Below are 21,131 nucleotides of genomic sequence, written 5' to 3' on the forward strand. Positions count from 1 at the left end.
TCCCCACCTGGAGGAAACTGAGGCTCAGAGAGGTTAAGTAAACAACCAACGGCACAAAGTTAGTGAGCACCAGGATTCAAATCCAGACCTATTGGAGTTCAAGGTAGCCAGCAACCTGTAAGCGCTGGAGGAAAGGAAAGTAACATTGGCCAGGGCCTCCGAGAGACAAATATTTTATCCCCATTTTTACAGATGAGGAAACAGAGAACCAGAGAGGTTAGCATTTTCCCCATGAAGTCAGGTACTGTGCCGAACACTTTCCATATGTCATCTCCTTGATCATCATAACATCCCTATGAAGTAATTCTTTTTTTAAAAAAAGTATTTATTTATGGCTGCATTGGGTCTTCATTGCTGTGTGCGGGCTTTCTCTAGTTGTGGTGAGCAGGGGTTACTCTTCGTTGCGGTGCTTCTCATTGCGTTGGCTTCTCTTGTTGTGGAGCATGGGCTCTAGGCGTGAGGGCTTTAGTAGTTGTGGCACACAGGCTCAGTAGTTGTGGCTTGCGGGCTCTAGAGCGCAGGCTCAGTAGTTGTGGCACACGGGCTTAGTTGCTCTGCGGCATGTGGGATCTTCCCCGACCAGGTCTTGAACCCGTGTCCCCTGCATTGTCAGGCGGATTCTTTTTTTTGTGTGTGTGGCAGGCGGATTCTTAACCACTGTACCACCAGGGAAGTCCTGAAGTAAGTAATTCTATGATCTCCATTTGTGTAGATGAGGAAACCAAGGCCTGAGACCAAATGACTTGCAGGCGTTCAAAACCAGGCAATCTGACTAGAGGGCCCATGCTCTTAACTCCCTGAGTTGCTCAATATTGGAATGAGATGTGGTGGGCTGGACCAGAACCTGGGACTACTGACTCCAGGCTAGTGCTCCAAGGTTACATGTAGGATTTCTCTCTCGTTTTTTTTTTTGGCTGCGTGCCATGTGGGATCTTCGTTCCCTGACCAGGGATCGAACCCGCGTCTGTTGCATTGGAAGAGTGGAGTCGTAACCACTGGACCGCCAGGGAAGTCCTAGGCTTTCTCTTGGGATTCATTGTCCCTTAAAAGCTCACTGGTCTAAAGCCCAAAGAGTGAAATCATGCCCTGCGGTTCTGGGAACCTCAGGCTGGAGAAGAAGGAAGCTCTTGCCCTGGTGTTCAAGTTTGAGCAGGTGTACTGTGGACCCTCCCTGTTTCCTCCTCTGGCTGGGAGGGAGCCCAGGTAGGGCAGGCAGGGTGGGTCAGCCCTTGTGAGTGCAGGGTGGGAGGAGAGCAGGAGGCAGGAGGGCCCAATAAAACAGGCCTAAATCTTCCCGCCTTCCTGCCTTTACCCAGGCGGTGCCCTCATCTCCTGCCTGGCAAACAGCAGGGCATGATGATGAGAGTTCAAGGTTGGCGTCAGGAGACCCGAGTCCTGGTTCTGGCTCTGGCACTCACTCCATGTGCACCCTTGACTCTGGGCAGTTTCCTTATCTACACAATGTGTGGTGGTGGTAATGGGGGATCAAAATCCTCTGTGATTTTTAGTTAACACATTATTTATTAAGAACCTACTATATGCCAGGCACTGGAGACATAGCATGTGCCAAAGCAGATTCAGGCCCTGCTTCCGTGGGTCTTAGAGTCTAGTAGGAAGAGATTCCAAGATCAAATCTTCCCTGAAACTAATGTAAAATGACAACTGTTAACCAGTGTTTTAAAGGCCTGCAGAACTAAGGGAGCCCAGGACGGTGGGAGTAGGGGGAGAGGGAATGGGTTGACAGTCTGAGGGGCAGCAAGGAAGGATGCGGTGAAGATGTGGTTTACTAGATGAATGTCTGCTGGCAGGGGACAGCACCCTGTTGTGAGATGGTTCACCCAAGAAACTGGGAGGAGGCCAGTGGGCCTGGGGAAGCATGCAGGAGGCTGGCCATTTGAAGACATTGTGGGCCACGGTAAGAGAAGTCATTGAAGTTTTGGGGTTTTTTAGGGGGGGTTGGGGGGAATTAGGGAGTGAGGGGATACTTAAGAGAGAAAGAGGGTTACATTTGGAATATGGGTCAACGTATCTTCTAAGGAAAAGAATTTTTTAAAAGCCACTCCCTCTGAGGAGCCTTCCCGGATTTCTCCACCTTTGACCTATGGTATCCCTCCCTTTCTGGCCTGCAGCCCGGCATGACAAACTCAAGCCTCCAGGGCAGCCAGGCCTGGGCTTTGTCTTCCTGCACTGAACTGCACTGTGGCTTCAAACGAGGTCCTCTACCTTCCCAGACCTCAGTTTCCCCAGCTGTGCCAAAGCAGGTTGTCTCGAAGGACCCGCCCAGTGCTAACGCAACGTGATTCGCTCTGGCAGGAGCGGTGGGCTGCCCGCATTGCTGCGCAGGCATCGGACTGTCGGCTTGGGCACCGTCACCAGGCTACGGGCGCTTTCCTCCCGGGCAGGGGGCAGCGGGCGAGGATCGCGGCGCCAGACGTTGCGCAGGAAAGTGGGGGCGCGACCCCCTGCTCGAGCGGGCACCGCGCGGCCCCGCCCCCGCAGCCAGCTGCCCTGCGGCAGCCGGGGCCCGAGCTCCGCCCTCCTCCTCCCGCCGGCCTCTCTCCCTCCTCCCGCCTCCCTTCCTCGCTCGCTCGCTCCCTCCCCCCCGGCCGGCTCGGCGCTGACTCCGCCGCACGCTGCAGCCGCGGCTGGAAGATGGCGGGGAACGACTGCGGCGCGCTGCTGGACGAAGAGCTCTCTTCCTTCTTCCTCAACTATCTCGCCGACACGCAGGTACGGCCAGCAGGGGCCACGGGCCCGGAGCCAGGGCTGCTGAGGTGCGGGGGCTGCCGCCGCAGCCGCGGAGGCCGGGAGGCAGCGGTGGGCGTGTTGGGGGGATCGGGGGTTCCAGGCTGCAGAGCCCCCCTTCCGTGCACCCTGCGATGCGCTTCGTTATGGACTGGGAGCTGGAGGTCCTCCCGCGCGTGCCGGAGCGTTGGGGGCGCTACGGCCGCTGGGGAGGGTCTAGCCTTCGTTGCTTGGAGTCCGGCCCCCACGCCCGCAGAGCTGGGGGGTTCTGCGCTTCCTTGGGGAGGTTGAGCCGCGCTAAGGTGTGGGGGACCCTTACGCTGGCTCTGGGTGCGGGAGGCGCGTCCTCAGGCTCCCGGCACTTGCTGCCGTACTTTCACGTGGACTTGTGGCCCGGGCACAGGCGCTTGCCCCGGTCCCCGGAGTCCCCTGATCCTCCAGTCTCGGATACCCCGCGTTCTGCTGCTGCCCCCCCCCCCGCCAAGGCTCCCCCAAAGCGCCAGCAGCGCGGAGTTTCCTGCCAGTTGCCCGCTGAAGCCATGGGGTCTGCGGGGCACGTGGACATGCGGGCGGGGATAGAACCTTCCTGGTTTCGCTAACCTGCGGAGCCCCCGGGGGGAAAAGCACGGCAGGATGGGGGCGGAGGACTGTCTGGGGATGCCTGGGTCCCCCTGCGGCGCGCGGCCCCGGTGCGCGCTCGGCGATGCTGGGGGAAGGGAAGGCGAGGCGGCGTCCCGGGCTCTGGCGGCGCCTGGGAGCCCCACCGGAGACACGCGCGTGACAGGAGAGGGTGCCCTGGTGTGCCGGGAGTTGGGGGGGGGCGAGGAAGCTGGTGACTTGGAGACAGGGGCGGGGGGGATTGCTGCTGGGATAAGCTGCACTGAAAATGCCAGCACAAGGCGTGCGCGCCCCCCACCCGTTCCCTAGTTTTCCCCACCCCATGCCTGTTGCAATCATAAAGTTTGGCCCCATAGTTAGGGCTTTTTCTACGGCCGCCCCGCTGCCGGTAGCAGGGCGGCTGGGGATGCGGCGGAGCCGAGAATGAGACCCCGGATGCGGGCGCATGCCTGTGCTCCGAGAGGGGCCGCTGGGCGCTCCCGGGCGCGGCTCGCTAGGGCTGGTTTGGTACCTGGAGTCGGAGCGCCGTTGCCGGCTTGTTTTGCATAACACTGGAAGGGAGGGGGAAGTCGGGGGGGGGCGGGATGTGGGAGGGGAGAGAGGGAAACTTTGCTTCTTGTTATAATCTGCCTGTCTTTGGGCGGCAGCAGCTGTCATGGGACCGGGTGGGCGGGGAGAGGCTTGCTAGCTGACTTCTTGCCTTGAGATGCGACTTGGAGGGGACGCAGCAGCCGAGACGTTCAGCTCTGGCGGACCCTGGGTGGCGAGTCCCGGCTGGCTGCTGGAACCGAGCGGCGTGGCGGGGTGTCGCCGAGAGGAAGCCCGCCACGCGCAGGAGAAGGCCGGTCCTCGCCCGCTGCGGACGTTCATGCGTCAGGGAGCCGCGGGGCCTCGTGGTCGGTGGCGGGCCCGCTTGGGTGGGTTCCGGGCAGGGGCCGAAGAGGCTGGTGGCGTGTGATCGCGCTTCTCCAGGCCGGGGGAAGAGTGTGATGAACGGTCTGCGCGCGCGGGTGTGTGTGTTTGTGTGCACACGCCGCGCGCGCCGGGCGCGTACCTTTACCTCTGACGAAACTGCAGTGTAGCTCCCGCGGCGGTCACCGGGCGCAGCCACTCGCCCCGCTCCCATGTCTGCTCCGAAGGCCGATCCCAGCCCTGGCACCACCACGGCGCCCCCAGCCCCCCAGCCGACAGCCTGGGGCCAGGGGGACTGGATGCGGGGTGGATCGAGTTGCCGCTAGGAAAGTTCTGCCCTCGGCCCTCTTACTTGTCTGGGGCTGACTCCAAACCTCTCCCTAAGACGCGAATGAAGGAGGCCTGAAATTGCCAGAGGCTTGTTCAGAGACCCATAGCAAGAACTTTCCGTTTTGGGTTTAACTCCATCTTCTGTGTTCTTTGGCTGACCAATAATCTTTTGCCCTTTTAGCCGTCCGGAGTGCGTACCCAGCAGGGATATTTCACCTAAGGAAACTTGAAAATTGGGTAATCAGGTATCAGCAGAAGCAGTGCAGTGAAAGTTAATCCGGAACGTTTTGCTTTTTTTATTTAACCACGTGATAGGCTGAAGCTCTTCTGGTGATCTTTGCCGGCCCAACTTGGGAAATGTAATTGATAGGGGGGAGCTTTGCAGCCGCCCCTAGAAGGCTCATAGAGCCAGCCGGAAGAGGACCTGGGCGGGTCATTGCGTGCCTCCTCATTTTACAGTTGGGGATAGAGGCTGTGAGGGCTGAGCGGCTGGTACAGGACCACGCAGCCAGTGGGTGACAGAGCCATCCAGGGCTCCTGACTCCAGGTCCTGTGTGTTACCTCGAAATAGCACTGGACTTGGAGTCAGAAGGCCTGAGTGGAGTCGCCTTCCCCACTCTCTGGCTGGGTGACCCTGGAGCAAGCCATTTTAACTCTCTGAGCCTCCTTTCCTCCATCTGTCAAATGGGGTTGGTGGCGCCGCAAGAGAAGGCCCTCGGTTGCTTGCGGTGAGCACTGTTTGCATGTGAGATGTCTGTTGTTCCTGCAACTTCCTCTCCTCCCCCCAGACCCTCCCTGGCCCTCCCCTCCTCCCCTCCGCCTTTGGAAGAGGTGGGAAGAGTGAGTAAAAGTAATTTATCGGCTCTATCCCAAAGACTTGTCTTTGGTGGCTAACCCAGGGTTAGATAGAGGGAGGGCTCCTGTTTAGGAGACTTAACTTTTACCCATTCAGGGCAAAGTTCAGAAATTCGGCAGACCAAGGATTGTGAAAGTTTTTTGGAAAGGTTTGGGGCATGTTCCCAAAGGACTTTGGGTTGGCTTCCCGTTGTTCAGGCTGTGCCCCTTGCTTGCAGTGCCCTCACCCACCATTCCTGCATGGCCCTCAGCTCTAGCAGGCCTCCCCAACCCGGCTTGCCCTGCTTTCTCTAGCCTCTGGTTTTCTTAGTCTGTGTTATACAACCAAGCACTTTGTGTGTGCGTTCTGTCCCAGTAAGATTCTGGAACTAGAGTTGTGCCTTTCATCTCTTTGTGCCCCGTGGCACCTGTCACCATGCTGAGCTCCTTTGCTCAGCTCTTGGCTAGGCACAGGAATTACAGACAAGGGAAGCACTCAGGCTGGCTGGGGAGACAGCCGGGCAGAGTACGGAAGAGAGGAATGTAGAGGGCTGCAGCTGTGGGCAATGACTTAGGCTCCAAAGGCCACACAGTAAGCCCACACTAAATATGGGTTGTTCGAAGTCACTTGGGGCATCAATCATAGGTGCCCAAAATGTCAGAGTTGGCAGGAACTTTATTTTCATTTATTTAAAAAAATTCTTTGAATTTTATTTACTTTTTATACAGCGGGTTCTTATTACTTATCTGTTTTATTCATATTAGTGTATATATATATCAATCCCAATCTCCCAATTCATCCCACCACCACCACCCCAGAGTTGGCAGGAACTTTAAATAATTAAGTCCAACCTGTTATCATTTAAAAATATTTAATTATAGAATTGTTGGGAAGTACTGGCATGCATAAAGAAAAAAATTGAAAATATGTAATCTTACCCAAACATAACCACTCTTAATTTTTATATATGTTTTCCGACTTTTTCCTGTTGATTCCTATGGATTATATCTTTTGTACAAAAATGGAGTCATTCTTTACATACTAATTGTAACTTGGAATCTCACTGTTGTAGCTTGCTTTTTTTTTGTCCTCCAAACAATATGCTGTCACTGTCTTTCCACATCAACAAGTATTCTACTTAATATCTTAATGGTTATATAATATTAAGGGTTGAACCATAATGCATTTAATCAATCCTTTATTGTTAGTCATTTAAGTAGTTTATAATTTTTTTTTTTTTTTGCTCCTGTAAGCCATGCTGAAATGAATATCTTTGCATATGCCTTTTCTTCATTTGAATTCCTAGAAATGAAATTACTCTGTCAAAGGAACTATGCAGGCGTTTAGTAAACACATTTCTGGATTGCCTTCTAGAAAGATTGTGCTAATTTCACACCAGCATTGTGTGGGAATGCCTGGTTCCTCATACTCGGGTAACTCTTGGTATTTTAATTGTTTTTCATTTTTACCAGTCTGTTCATCAATAAATTTTGTCACCTTATTGTTTTAATGTGCATTTCTTTGATGACTTGTGATGCTGAACCTTTTTTCCCCATGTGATTATGGGCCATTTGTGGTTCTGTTCTGTGAAATGTTGTGTTGGTGAACTTGGCCCATTTTTCCATTGGTATTCTATCTCCTCATTGTTCTAAGACTGGATCCGAGCACCAGAAGGGGCTCATGCTACATGGAGAATTGGGGAAAATGGGTTCACTAATGTTGACTTGCTAAATCTGGAATATTGCTGCCTCCACAGCCCCTGAAGCCAGGGTTAACTTCTTTTCCAAGTCAGGGTTCTGGCCGTCTATAGGGGCAGGTTGAAGTGAATCCTTCGCTGGGTGCCTTTACCTACTGTAAACCTGTGTGAGACCCAGGGGAGTAACTTTTTCACCTGAGCCCAGAAGGGGACACGTTTGCTGGATTTGTTTACCAGAGGCCCAGGGTTCACTTTCACTGGGGCTTCCTGGCTGGTGCTAATGATCAGGATGCCTGTGAAACCCAGGAAAGGCAATGACCCAGCAACTGGGCCCTGGGGGCTTATATTTCCCCTTCCCCCTAGGGTCCTCCTCTCCCAAGCTGGTGCAGGCCAGCCAGAAGCTTCATCATTGCCAAAAAAAGGTGAGTCACCCTTTTTTTTCTGTCTCTGGAACAATAGAAGGAATACTGGTTTGAGTCAGAAGCAGCCTTGCAAATGGGAGCTTGGATTTGGGCTTAGAAGTGAGTCCCTCATACGAGCACTGCAGTATTAATGGCTATCTCCTAGGACGATGCATCATCGTCATCACCAATGCAATTTATTGAGCATCTGCTATGTGCTGTGTGCTCTGCTGAGCCTTCTATTTGCATTATTACATTTCATTCTCATAAAGATTCTACAAAGTGTAGGTGCTATTATTCCCATTTTACAGATGAGGCATTTACAGTTTCAGAAAACTCACTGACTTGCTGAAGATGCTCTACCTACATTACCTTGGAGAGTAAGTGGAAGAGCCAGGATCAGTGGGCAAGGTCCCTAGACCTCTTGACTCCAAGTTCCATGAAGACAGGGACTACTCTGTTTCTGTTCATAGTTCTGTTCTGTTCATAGCGCCTTGAGCAAATGAAGGCCAACTGTAGAGAAAGAAGGCAGAACTCATAAGTCCCTCTGCTTCTCTAGGCCTCTGTTCCTCAGTCTATGAAATGGGGATATTAGGCCCTAACTCTCAGGTTTGGGAATTAAATAATCGAATGTATATAAAATGAACATCCAACTGCTGTTCACAAAACTTGGAATCTTTCTCTCTCTGAAACACTTTAGAAGGGCAAGAGCAAGGATGGAACTAACTCCCGCCCAGGCAATCTTTTCTCTGTGGGAAAGGGAAGCATAGTTCTTGTGATATAAGGGTGGAGGGAACCCAAATACAGTCATTTAGAAGAGAATGAGCAGTGTTGTTTACTGTCTCTCCTCTTCCAACATAGTTGAATGTCTCACATGCGTCCTGTGGACACTCAGCTGATGAGGATTCAATTGGATTGGACTGACCTTTCTGTTCCTCTCTCCGACTCTGGTCTAGGTCCTTGTCCATTGACAACTGGATTCCTGCATTTACTACCAAACGGATCTTTGCCACACCAGACTTTGCCCTCTCCTACTTGTCCTCAGCCTTGATGGCAGCTCAGTCCTCCTAGAGTACATGTCTGATGTCACTCCCTTGCTCACACATCACCCATGGCTCCCCAGTACTTTTAACTTAAAGGCCAAAGTTTAGCTTCATGTGCAAGAACTCTCCAACTTCAAGAACCTGAAGGTTCTTGAAGTTGGAGAGTTAGGCCCCTGAGTTCATCCTGAGTTGTCTGCTTTCCCTTTGGGATCCTGGTCTGCCCCAGGCTATGTCATGAATCTTCTTCCAGGAAACGTTGGCTCACGCAGCTGCTTTCTGTCTCCTCTGTCTCCATTTCCACTATTTCCATTATTTATCCTGCAAGATTCAGCTCCCATGCCATCATTTTGGTGACGCCTTCTCACCTCCAGGTACCACTACTCCATCCCACGTGTGGCAGGGTGCACTCTGAAGCCTGGCTGGGTTTGAGTCCTGGTTCTGTGATTTACTAGCTGTGAGACCTTTGGTGGGTCACGTGATTTCTCCAAACTTACATTTCCTCATGTGTAAAGGTAACGATAAATAGTACTTCCCTGATAAAGCTGTTTTGAGGAGTCAATGAGAATCAAAGGACAAAATGGATTTAAAGCACCCCACACAATGCGTGGCATAGAAGCACCCAATAGTAGATGCATCTCTTCTAACATAGGTCTTGTTAAGTGTTTAGGAAATCACTCCAGATTGTTAAGCTCTATGAGGGCAAGGATTTTTGTTCACTTCATTGACCATTTTTTCCCACAATGAATAGACAAGTGCCTGGAACACAGTTCAGAATCCTCACTGAGTGAGCAAATGAGCTAGACTATGAGCCTCTTCAGAGCATGTGTCCCTGAGAAGAGACAGACTAATAAAACGCTTGTGGAATGACCTGAAAGCTCCTTTCCAGGCCTCCATCCCCACCATTTTAATGTATTCATAGCTTACCCGCAATTCAAGCCCCAGGTCACACCTGACCGCTCTGGAAGGCCTGTGAAGCACACTGGTGCCACTTACTATCTACTGGTGCCTGCGTGCTTTTTTTTTTTTGGCTGCTTGGCTTGTGTGATCTTAGTTCCCTGACCAGGATCAAACTTGTGCCCCCTGCAGTGGGAACTCGGAGAGTTTTAACCACTGAACCGCCCGGGAAGTCCCTGCCTGCATGTATGCGTTTAACCCTACAACTAGAATGACAGCTCAGGGAGGGCAAGAAAAAATAATTTTTATCCTGGTCTAGCATTGTGGTTACCCATTAAGCAGACGAGTTTTTGAGCAGAAGAATGTTCTGTATGATTAGGTGTCAGGTTCTCTGCAAAGAACTTTGTATTTTAAACATTTTACGATGGAAAATGTCGAACATACACAGCAAAAGCCAGTGGTGGGAAGGGAATAGGGAATCTCCATGCCCCCGACACTCAGATTCAGCCATTTTGGACCAGGGGCCACTCTTATTCATCCACCCACAGAGCACATGTCATCTATGGCTGTTTCAGTGTGTATCTGTGAAGAGACTTGAGTACTGTTGCATGGGTTTCTTCCAGTAATGGTGAGTTGGCTTCTGTTTCTCCCGTTTTGTAAGTGATGAACTTGAGACACAGGGGTTAAGTCATTCAGGGTCTTGGAGCTAGTGAGTGTCTAACCTGGGATTTGAACATTGGTCCTTAAGCAGCTCCCTCTCCTCAGCTTGGGAGGGATCTTAGAGTGCATCAGATCTACCCCTGCCTTTCCCAGAAGAAGGGACACTGGGGCACAGGAGAAGAAGCCATCTTGCTGGAGGAAGCTCAGGTCTCTGACTCTCTGACGAGTTCTTTTCCAGTATCAGGACTTGAGGGGAGGGTGGGTCTTGGCTCTCAGAGAGGGACAGGGTGATAGTCCTTGGAGAGACACTGCTGCCCAGGGTGGCTGGGCTTTGTGGTGGCTGTAGGACCCTGGGGTGCAGTCCACCACCACCCTGGGCAGGCTGCACGTTCCTCCTGCTCTCGCTGTTCCTAAACCCCAGGAGCCTCACCCACTTCCCTTGCAGTTGACCTTCGTTTTCTCATTAGATGCCGAGGACCATCCTTTGAGGGAGACAGGGCTGCAGGGTTAGGAGTTGACAGAGCTGAGAGGAGGGGCCTGGCCTGGAGTTACATAGCTAGGCCTTGGTGGCAGCAAGACTCCAGGGCTCCCCGCTCTGCTCTTTCCTTAGGGAAGAGCCTGAGTTGCAGCTCAGGTCTAGAGTAGGAGACCAGAGAGACTTTTACAAGTCATTGGCAAAGTCATTGATTAATTATCCCCAAAGGCCTGTAATTACTGCTCGGTCTTTTAGGAAAGAAAACAAGTGTTTTCTCTAATTATTTGTTTCAGTGGCTGAGAGGGCTTTGAATCCTAGGATTGTACTATGCTTGGGGCAAGCCCTGTGGCCTTTGGCACAAAATTTCTTTGTGCCTCAGCATTTTTATCTAGGAAATAGGACTGATAGTAGCAGATACCTTAAGGGGTTTTAGGAAAGGCTACTTGAGATGATGCCTGTAAAGTGTTTCGAAATGCCCAATAAATGGGAGCCATTGTTAATAATAAAAACAGGCAAATATAATTCAGATCTTTTTTTTCCTTTTTTTTTGCGGTTCGCGGGCCTCTCACTGTTGTGGCCTCTCCCACTGCGGAGACTTCGGACACGCAGGCTCAGCGGCCGTGGCTCACGGGCCTAGCCGCTCTGCGGCATGTGGGATCTTCCTGGACCGGGACACGAACCCGTGTCCCCTGCATCGGCAGGCGGACTCTCAACCACTGCGCCACCAGGGCAGCCCATAATTCAGATCTTGCTACTTATCTTCCCACTGAACTCTTGGTCCTTGATCCTGTCTTAGCCCTGAGGTTTCTAGTATTATGATTTCCTTTCCCCTGTACTTCTGGGGGGACTGAAGAGGAATCCCATCCAGCCTTAGCCAGGTGTTCCAACGCGACTTTTAGGAAAGCGAATCCAGTTAGATGCTGCTTGAAGAGAGGAGAGGAAATATCAGATAGTGATTAAGAACTCTGGGCTTTGGAGTTTAACTGCCAAGGGTTTAAATCAGCATTCTACCATTTACTAGCTGTGTGACCTTGAGCAAGTGTCTTAACCTCTCTGACCCCAGTTGCCTCATGCAAAATTGGGGATAATTATAGTATGTTCTTAGGATAACTGCAGAAGATAAATATGCCTGCCACATTGCCTGACATATAGCAAGCACCCAATAAATGGTAGCCTCTGTATGGTAATTATGTAAATACACCAAGGTAAACTTGAGCTTTCAGGGAGTTGGGAGTGCCTTAGAGACCATCTTGCTCAATGCCCTTACCTTGAAGTAAAGAAACAGGGAGCAGACCAGGGAAAGCCTTCAGATCACCCAGCAGAGGCAGGACAGGACCCCTGGCTGCTATCTGCTTGGCCAGGGCTGGCTCTGCATAGCAGGGACTCAGCTGTCTGGGACCCACTGTCTGGGAACTCAGCCGGGAGAGCCCTGCTTGGCTGAGATGGATGCTCCCCGGCAGCTCTGCCGCCGTGTTTTTTCCTTGTGCTTGCCTGGCAGAACAGAGTCATTTAGCAGAGGGAGAGCGAGGAGACGTTAGAAACCAAGCCCTGAGCAGTTGCAGCAGCCGGCCCACGAGTGGCTCCCTGATGTTGCCATGGCAAACAGCCTTGGCAACGTGGCTGCTTGAGCCTTTATTTCTGGTCTCAGGCTCCTCTCAGAGAAGTGTGGTACCCAGGACACTGGGGAAGGCCCTGACCTGGTTCTTTGGCACTGAGGATGGCCCAGCCTCCATGCTGCTAGTAACCCCAGGCCCCAGCAGCCCCTGCTCAAAACATCTGCAGGCCCACCCTCAGTGACCTGCAGAATCAAGCTCCTTGGTATGGCATTCGGGGCCTCAGATGCCTACCCATTTATCCATCATTCCATCCATCCATCCGTCCATTCACTCACCCGGTATTATTGATCATGCAACACTGTACCCATTGCCACAAGAGTAGAACAATATATTATTTTTAACGTGGATCCTGATGTTAGGTGTTCCTAGGCCGCCCTCCTCTTCAACCATATCCTTCAGCCGTGACGGTGATGAGGACAGTTAACGACTGCTAACCCTTTCAAGCAACAGCATTTAATCTCAGAGGAACCCCATGAAGTGGTCCGTGCTGTTACCCCCATCTTACAGTTGGGTAGACTGAGGCTGCCTCCCCAGTTTGAGGTGCTGGCACTGTTCTGCAGTTCCTTCCCTATACCTGGTAACCACTAGGGCCCCTACCATGAGGTATCTGTTGCCCCTCCCAATCTCCAACAGCATCCTTCAAGGCCAGCTTGAGTGCTGCCTCCCCTAATCCTTCTCTGAGAAGTGCCCCCTTTTTGCTCTGTGATCCCACAGTCTATGGCAGACATTTGCATGTCCTACCTTCACTGTGTATTCTGTCACCCTGATTCGTTTATATCTGCCACTCAGCCACTCCAAAACAAAACACACAGGGAAACTGGCTGTAAGGGAGAGCTTTGAATGTCCTGGTGAGAAGTCAGCAAAGGTTTTTGTTAGTAGTATTATTTATAACAGTAACCATAGAAAATAGGTAACATTTAATGACCACTTACTATGTGCCAAGTACTAAGCTAGGACCTTCAGGTACATTGTCAGGTAAAGGAGTCTCAGCTACCTGGTGAGGTTGGTCCTATGACAAACCAGAAAACTAAGGGTATAAGAAGTTCAGTGACTCACCCCCAATCACCCAGATAAGTAGTGGAAAGGCTGGGATTTGAGCCTAGGTCTGCCTGGCTTCAGAGCACATGGTCTTAACCACTGCAGTGTGACTAATCTGGCTGAGCATATAGAAAGGACTGGAATGGGGGTGATGGACAGCAGGAAGGAGGCATCTAAACTTGCCCTCAACCGGGGGGCTCAATGGAAGTGAGTGGATGTGGGAGAGAAGTGACAGAGTACAGGGGGCTCAGAGTGGCATCCCTATAACTGAGATGGTGGTAGGGGGTGGCAGAAGAGAATTTGCTTTGGGGGAAGATTTGTATGGGGAGTAGATACCTATTTATTCTGGGCCCACCATGTGCCAGGTTCACCCCCATCTCTGGCCTTCCCTGGCCTTCTCTGGAGCTTGTTAAATGCAAAACTTTGGTCCCAGCCTGTGATAACCTTTGTGTATGTGTTTATTCTCTACCGTTCTCTCTTCTGTAACCAGTCAGGACCAGAGCTCCCTAAGGAGAGGGGTCTTGTCAGGCAGGTTCAGCATCAAATCCCCCAGTGCCTGAACAGTGGCTGGCACACTGTAGGCCCCCAATACATATTTGTTGAATGACTAAATGAATGAACAAATGCTGTTTGATCTTTCAGGAAAGTCACCAGTCATTTGCCTGGCCCCAGAAGCTCCTTCTCTGTGCTTGGAGCTAGAATGTGTGGGTGAGGGGTGTGTGTGGTGATTGTACTGGTCCCCACAAGGGCCCCACTGCCGTCATCTCCAAGATAAGCCTTGCATACAAAGGAATCAAAGGCAAACATTTTTTTTGGAGCCTCCAGAAACCCCTATCAGAACGCACCTCCAGTGGGCAGGTCTTTGTGGAATGTTAAACCACAGGTTAGGAATCCAGTCTGTTACAGGGCGTTGCTCTGGCCCAACTCAAAGCTTTAGGAGTCTCTCGCGTATCTACAGGGAGGGATTTGGTCAAATGTCCCTACGCCTTCCAGGGAGATTGAAACCAACACCTTACACTGGGCCTCATGTCCATTGCCCAGCCGCTTTTTCCAGAGGGACTGGGCAAGCTAGCCTCCACTATGGAGGAAGCAAGTGGGGAGGGAATCCAGGGAGGTAAAGTGGGGGAGGGATCACTCAGGGACCAAGGACTGTGCTCTCCAGCCCAAAAGGATTAACTCTAAGCCATATGCATCATTCCTTGCTCAGGATCCCCTCAAGACTCAGTCTGTTCCACAGAAGATCACTCCTTACCCTTCCTGCCTAGGGCCAATTCACTCTTCCTTTACACACAATTCTTACAAGCTTGGCAGTCTTGTCCATGCCTCAGGACATTAGAAACAGCAAACCCGTTTTGTTAGCATGTGTCTGTGCAAGCGTTTGGTTCCACCAGAGACAGAAATACGTGGACTCAGCACTGAAAACCACTTGGGGCCTTTTAGTGAAGGGGCGAGGAGGCCCCTTGTTCTTTTTTTTTTTTTAAATTACCACTATTTATGGGTAATTTAATGATTTTTTAAATATAAATTTATTTTTATTTTTGGCTGCGTTGGGTCTTCGTCGCGCGCGGGCTCTCTCTAGTTGTGGCGAGCTGGGGCTACTCTTCGTTGCGGTGCGCGGGCTTCTCATTGTGGTGGCTTCTCTTGTTGCGGAGCACAGGCTCTAGGTGTGCGAGCTTCAGTAGTTGTGGCACACGGGCTCTGGTTGTGGCTCGCGGGCTCAGTCGTTCTGGCGCACGGGCTTCGTTGCTCCGCAGCATGTGGGATCTTCCCGCACCAGGGCTCGAACCCATGTCCCCTGCATTGGCAGGTGGATTCTTAACCACTGCGCCACCAGGGAAGCCCAGGCCCCTTGTTCTGAATACATTACTGTACGAAAGTACAAAGCTCTAATGCATGGTAGAGACAGTGTGTCATCCCTGAGGAAAGGTATATTCTGATCCGTGTTCTCTGTTCAAGGGAGTAAGAAAGTGAAATGTATTTTGGTGTTACCGTCTAAACTAGGAAGTCTGTCAAAAGCAGGAAAAGTTTCCAAGTTATCTGTTGATACAAACCCCGCTTATTGTGAGCACACGTTATTTCTCGATAATGCCAGATGAAGAAGGGGTTAGTCTAGCCATAAAAGTTTCTTTGAAAGTTGGTGCCGTCTCCTCTGGTGAGATGTTGTCTTTTGGGTTTCCAAGGCTGCATGGAGTAGTAGAAAGAGCCTGTGACAAACGCTGCATGGCTTCAAGAAACTGTGTAAACTCGTGAAGAATGAGAGCAGACTGTCTGGTTTAGATCTTAGCTTTATGACTATTAGCTGTGTGACCCAAGGAGTTAGCCGCTCTGTGCTCTAGTTAGCCAGCTCCCAGATGGGAATAATAATAGCTTCTACCTGCCAGAGTTGGTAGAACTAATCAGTAGTTCTCAGCCATGAGTGCATATCAGAATCATCAGTGTAGTTTTAAAAAAATAATAATTATACGTCTGAAGCCATCCCAGACTTACTGAATGAGGATCTTTGAGAGCAAGCCCTTAAGCATCTATGTTTCTAGAAAGCTCCCTGTCATAGCACCCCTGCCTTGGGCCTGAACAATCAGATACTATTTGTAGAGTGTCTGGAATTAACTCTGTTGTGACCTCCCTTCTCTGTCCTTCCTGCCTTAGTCCAGAGCACAGGATACAAATGATGGAGAAGCAGATAGAAGGCCCCTATATGATGCCTGTGTAAAGCAGGGCGGCTTCCTTATCTGGCATTTCTATTTGACCTTCACATCAATCTCGTGTCATAGGCAAGAGGAGAGCAGATTTCCCATTTTACAGAGTGGGAAGTGGAGCCCCAGAGGGTGATTTGACAGGATCCTGCAGTGAATCAGTTTTCAGATATTTGTCTTCATCCCTCTGTCTGTCCTCAAGCCTCAGCCACACACACACACACACACACACACACACACACACACATACACAGACACACACACACACACACTTCTAGGGCAACTCAGGAGGTGGGGATCGTGATGACTTTAAGAGGGGGGTGGGTTAGAAGAGGAATAAAGGAGGGAGCCCAAGGGAATGCAGGTTATCTACAGACCCTTAAAGATCAACAGGTGCAGGTTGTCATGCCAGGCCATATTGGTGGTTTAGAGCTAGAACCCACTTCTTCTGATGCCCAGTGAGTTGTCCTCCCAGCTATATTTGCTGCTTCTATGGAGAGGACAGGGTTTGGCTCCAGTGATAATAGGAGTATTCTTCCAGCTAGTGTAGTGAGGCCTTTGCACATGCTGTTCCCTCTGCCGGGAATGCTCTTCCCAGGCATAACCAGGGCTTGCTGCCCCCTCACCTCCTCCAGATCTGCTGAGACATTCCTTCTCAGAGAAGCCTTCCCCGATCCCCCTGCTCTGTCCACTTTCTGTCACAGTACCATGTTCTCGTCTCTTTAAGGCATTTAAGTATCCCAGATACTTTTTTTCTTTCTTTTTTTTTTTTACATCTTTATTGGAGTATAATTGCTTTACAATGGTGTGTTAGTTTCTGCTTCATAACAAAGTGAATCAGTTATACATATGTTCCCATATCTCTTCCCTCTTGCGTCTCCCTCCATCCCACCCTCCCTATCCCACCCCTCCAGGCGGTCACAAAGCACCGCCAGATACTTTCTTATTTATTAATTTGTACCTCACTGATTGCCTGTTGCCCCTATGGGAAAGGAAGCTCCACCAGGACTGGACATTGCCTGTCTGGTTCCCACTGTACCCCCAGAAGCTAGCCTAGAGCCTGATGCATGGTTGGCATTCACTGAATATTTCTTGAATGAATGAATTCAATTTTTGTTGAGCCCTTAATCTGTACTGGCCACTGTGCTGAGTTCACTTAACTCTCTCAACAACCTCAGGAGATAGAGCCCCAGTCTTCAGATGAGGGATGTGAGGCTCAGAGGGTGAGTGTGGGCTGGGGGATTAGCTCCTCTGCTGATCAAGGCAGGCACAGGCCCCTAGAGGCCCCCCGGCAGTGCCCTGCCCCCAAGGAGTCATGCCTCAGTGCCCCAGTGACCTCACACTACTTGCTCCCTAGGGTTGGGCAGCAGCTCCTCCCTATCTTGTGGGTGTCACCACGGGCACCTGCCCAGCAGCACCCAGGCCTCCAGCACTTACTCTTTGTCCTGGTGGCCAAGGGAGTGGCTGCCTGACTTGCACTTTGTGGACCAGCCCCCAGCAGGAATGTGGCAATCTCCCACCTCTGGGGGTGGTCTCCAGTGAGACACTGCAGCAGGCGAGCCTAGAGGACAATGATGGTATCTTACCGGAAGCTTCTCTCCCTAGAGACAAAGTAGGCCCAGATTAGTAGATCAAGTCCTGGGGAGAGCAGAGGGGGCTAGAGGATGAGGTCAAAGGCATGAGAGGGAGGAGGGAGATGTAGAATCCACTCCAGAATGAGAAGAAATACTTTGTTCACGTGACCGCACAGTTAATTTTCAAGGATTCAGTTGTGGGACAAGCAGAGGTGGAACAGAATCAGCTGGTTCCAGTGAGGGACTCAGCCTGGGGTCTGGATTTTGAGGGTCAGTGGAAGGCAGCTAGAATAGTGGTTATGACTAGAGCTCTGAATTGGGGTCTGAGTCCAGAATCTGTCATTTAGCAGCTGAGTGGCTTAGGGCATGTTACTTAATGTGCCTGGGCCTCAGTTTCCTCCTCACCTGTGAAATGGGATAATAGTAAGTATATCAATGAGTGGTTGAAATGATATAATGTCTGAAGAACTTAGTGCCGTGCCTGGGGGTGGTTATTCTCCTTAACAGTGACAATCAGTGACTGGTTGGTTTGATGACAGATGGGTGACAAAAACTGGTGGACCTCATGAGGTACAGAATCATGGATTATCAGTTGATACCTCTTCCTTTCCCTATCCATGCAGCAATCACTCCCTCTGCGCAGGAAGCTAGGATTGCAGATTTGAGCAAGCCCTGCTTCCCATCTTGGGAAAATCAGATTCGCAGGCGGCCGTGAGGGTGACCGGGGCAGAGGGAGTATCCAGGCAGCTCGTGTAGCAGAATGAGTAGTATTGAGGGATGAACTGGCTTGACTCGGTGGGGAAGGGCATCTTAGGGAGAGGCCAGCCTGTCATAAGGCCCAGCACGTCCTGTGGCTGGTGAATGAGCAGTGAGTGACAGAGGTGCAGGGGGGGCGAACATGAGCTCCTTCCCCGTCAGTGGAGGGTTTGAGCTGGCTGGATGACTCCTGTGAGGGGGAAGAACATACAGGATGAACTAAGTGTCTAGAAGAATCACAAGTAGGAGCACCAAGATTTCCAGCCCTAGAAACTAGCAGGAGGCTGCTCTGAAGGAGTGGGGAGGTCTTGGGTGGGGAGGTGACTAGGTTTTCCCCGAGCCTCATAGGCAGGATGGAACGAGTGATGTCACCCTGTGATCTGTGCAGCCCCAGGCGTGGAGTGGAGGCACAAGGCTGGGGCACAGCTTCTCACCTGCAGCCCTGACCGAGGTCCTTTCGCCCAATGAAGCAGCAATCCCCATCATGGTGAGGCGGGACCTCGCACAACCACTGGGTACTTGATGGACAAGGAGAAGGCTAGTAGCTTTGCAGAGGAAGCCTTCAGTAAATTTAATGATGATAGTGATAATTATTGCCATAATAATAATTATTATTACTCATCTCATCTCAACTATTATCCCTTTTAGCATATCACTGTGCAATTCTCATAGCATTTCACATCCAGATTTCACAACCTCGATTTTGACGATTTTCATTTCCGTTTTACAGACAAAGAATCTGAGGCCCAGAGATATGGAAATGTCTTACCCAATAAGGTCCTTGTTGCAGGTACTTGAGAGGAATGTGGGATTTGTGGCCCCCAAGTCTGCAAGGTCCAGAAGGGATGGTGTTTGAAAGGGCCCTTGTTTAGGGCCCTTTGATGTCTGTGCCTCGTGTAGACTGAGTTCCCAAGATTATCTCGAATTCTCCTTGGAGCAACGATCCCCAGTCTTTATGGAGTTGCAGCAGCCTTCCACTGTGTGATTTTGCAATAGCTGCAACTTCCCCCCCAAAGTGTAATTTCCATCGATTCCTCTAAGTTTGAGGTAGGGAAGAGAAAATCTTGTTTAGAGAATTTTGTAGCTGCCCTGGAGATTAGGGTGCCACGGTGAGAGTGTTGTACCTGGTGGTCTGGAAGAAGGCCTGGGTTCAGGTCCTGCCTGTCCCTCTTTGCTGTGTAACCCTGGACAAGTCTGGCCCCCTCTCTGGGCTTGAGTTTCGCCATCTCTGCCGTGCTGTGACTTATCCTTTTTCTGTCGCAGAGGCTGTCTTGTTTTGTAAATTCTGTTTGAGGCAGAACTGCCAGGTACTGGATAGAGAGGGAGAAGGTTGGTTACTGGAGATGCCTGGAGCTGGGAGATGGTCACATCTCAGATGGGCAACGTGATTTCCCTCCATCCAGCGGGCAAAGCCAGTGGCAGGTCCTTAACTCCCCTGGTTGTGTCCCCTTTGCTGGTGACAGGTGCTGACTTTTCTTTGAACTGCAAGTTGGAAGAAATTTGTCATGGGATCATGTGCCTTAAACGTGTGGGTTTGGAAAGAGGAGAAGGTGGAGGAGGAACTCCAGGCAAGAGAATCCCCAATTTCCAACCTCCCCAGTGAATCACGGAACATTTGGATAAGTCACTCATGGGGGTGGAAAGATTGGGTGAAAATCAGGAACTTTGGACCAGATTTTTTTAAAGGAGCAAATTATTCAAAATCCTCCACTGATAGATTATATCTAAAATTGATTTCTTCCCTTTTTTCCACAGTACTGTTTTATCTATCTTGAATCATTCTTTTATCTGTAAAACTGTCTTTTAGCTTTCCTCTCTGTTTTCGTTAAAAAATATTTTAAGAAGGGAGGGAAGGTGTCAGTGAATTCTGAGATACCCCGGGGGTCTGCACACTTGGCTGTGGGTGCTCTGTGAGGCTCAGGATGGCCATTCTTGGGCCCTGGTCTCTGGTGCCTTTCACGCTTAGATCCTGCTGGCTCAACCACGAGGTCTGCAATTATTTAAAGAAAGCTCACAGCAAGTGGAAAAAAAGCGACCACACTTACCATACCATGTGGCCAACAGGCAATTCAACACCAGAGCTACCCAACTCCCTCCAGCCCTCACCAGCTGCCGGATTCTTTTGCATTTTGCAGCCGGGTGGATTAGGTGACGGAGGGACTGACAGGCAGGTCCATGTGCGCTTGGTGGGTGCGCGCAGGCAGCCTGGCCCTGCTTCAGCCTGGAAGATGACATCTGCCTGCATCCAGGGGAGGCTCTGCTCTGACCCTTACAGAACAAGTTAATTGAAAAGCAGTTTTGTTGGGTAATAGAGGAAGCTAAAAATGATGGAATTTAAAACAGAAATTTTATATCTCTGTAACTCAGACATTTGTCTAATTGCTCCATAATTCACCGTTAATCCCAAGGTGTTTTGGAGAAATACTTATTGCCTTAAAATTTTTTTCTTCACTTTATATTTTCATTGGTTTTTCAACAAATGTATCTGTTTTTAAATTAATATTTAAAACATTTTTAATAAAAATTTTAAAATATTAAAACATTTCCAACGTTAGGAGCGAACTTGTCAGAGAAAGTGAGGTTACCTCCATCCTGTAATCTCTTACCCTCAAGAAACAACCACTCTTAGCAATTTGGTATATTTAAATGCCTTTCAACTGAATATATCATTCTCTGTTTTACTTTTATATACATTGTATTTTCTTGTTATTAATATAAAAGTAGCAGGTGTTAACTTATTGAAATTTAAGGGACTATAAATAGGCAAAAGGAAAAGAAAAACTCCCACACCCAGAAACAACCAGTCAAAAGCAGTGCTTTTTTTTTTTTTTTGGCCTTGTTCCAC

General features: G+C 50.4%; 1 protein-coding gene across 3 annotated transcripts in view; it reads left to right on the forward strand.

Moving 5' to 3' along the window:
- The first annotated feature begins 2,566 nt into the window (after nucleotides 1-2,566).
- PPARGC1B (PPARG coactivator 1 beta) overlaps nucleotides 2,567-21,131 on the forward strand; it is a 115,598-nt gene continuing 97,033 nt past the window's right edge. The window contains exon 1 of one of the 3 annotated variants that reach the window (XM_089909541.1): nucleotides 2,567-2,730. In XM_089909541.1, the coding sequence (XP_089765667.1) occupies nucleotides 2,653-2,730 (78 nt within the window). In that variant the 5' untranslated portion in view covers nucleotides 2,567-2,652. The remainder of the gene's footprint in view (nucleotides 2,731-21,131) is intronic. The other 2 variants (XR_002646909.3, XM_022590086.3) reach the window with 2 other exon arrangements.

The sequence above is a fragment of the Delphinapterus leucas genome, chromosome 3 (assembly GCF_059928025.1).
Source record: "Delphinapterus leucas isolate spDelLeu-1000000601 "Yukka" chromosome 3, BTC_Dleu_Yukka2, whole genome shotgun sequence".
Classification (NCBI taxonomy): Eukaryota; Metazoa; Chordata; class Mammalia; order Artiodactyla; family Monodontidae; genus Delphinapterus; species Delphinapterus leucas.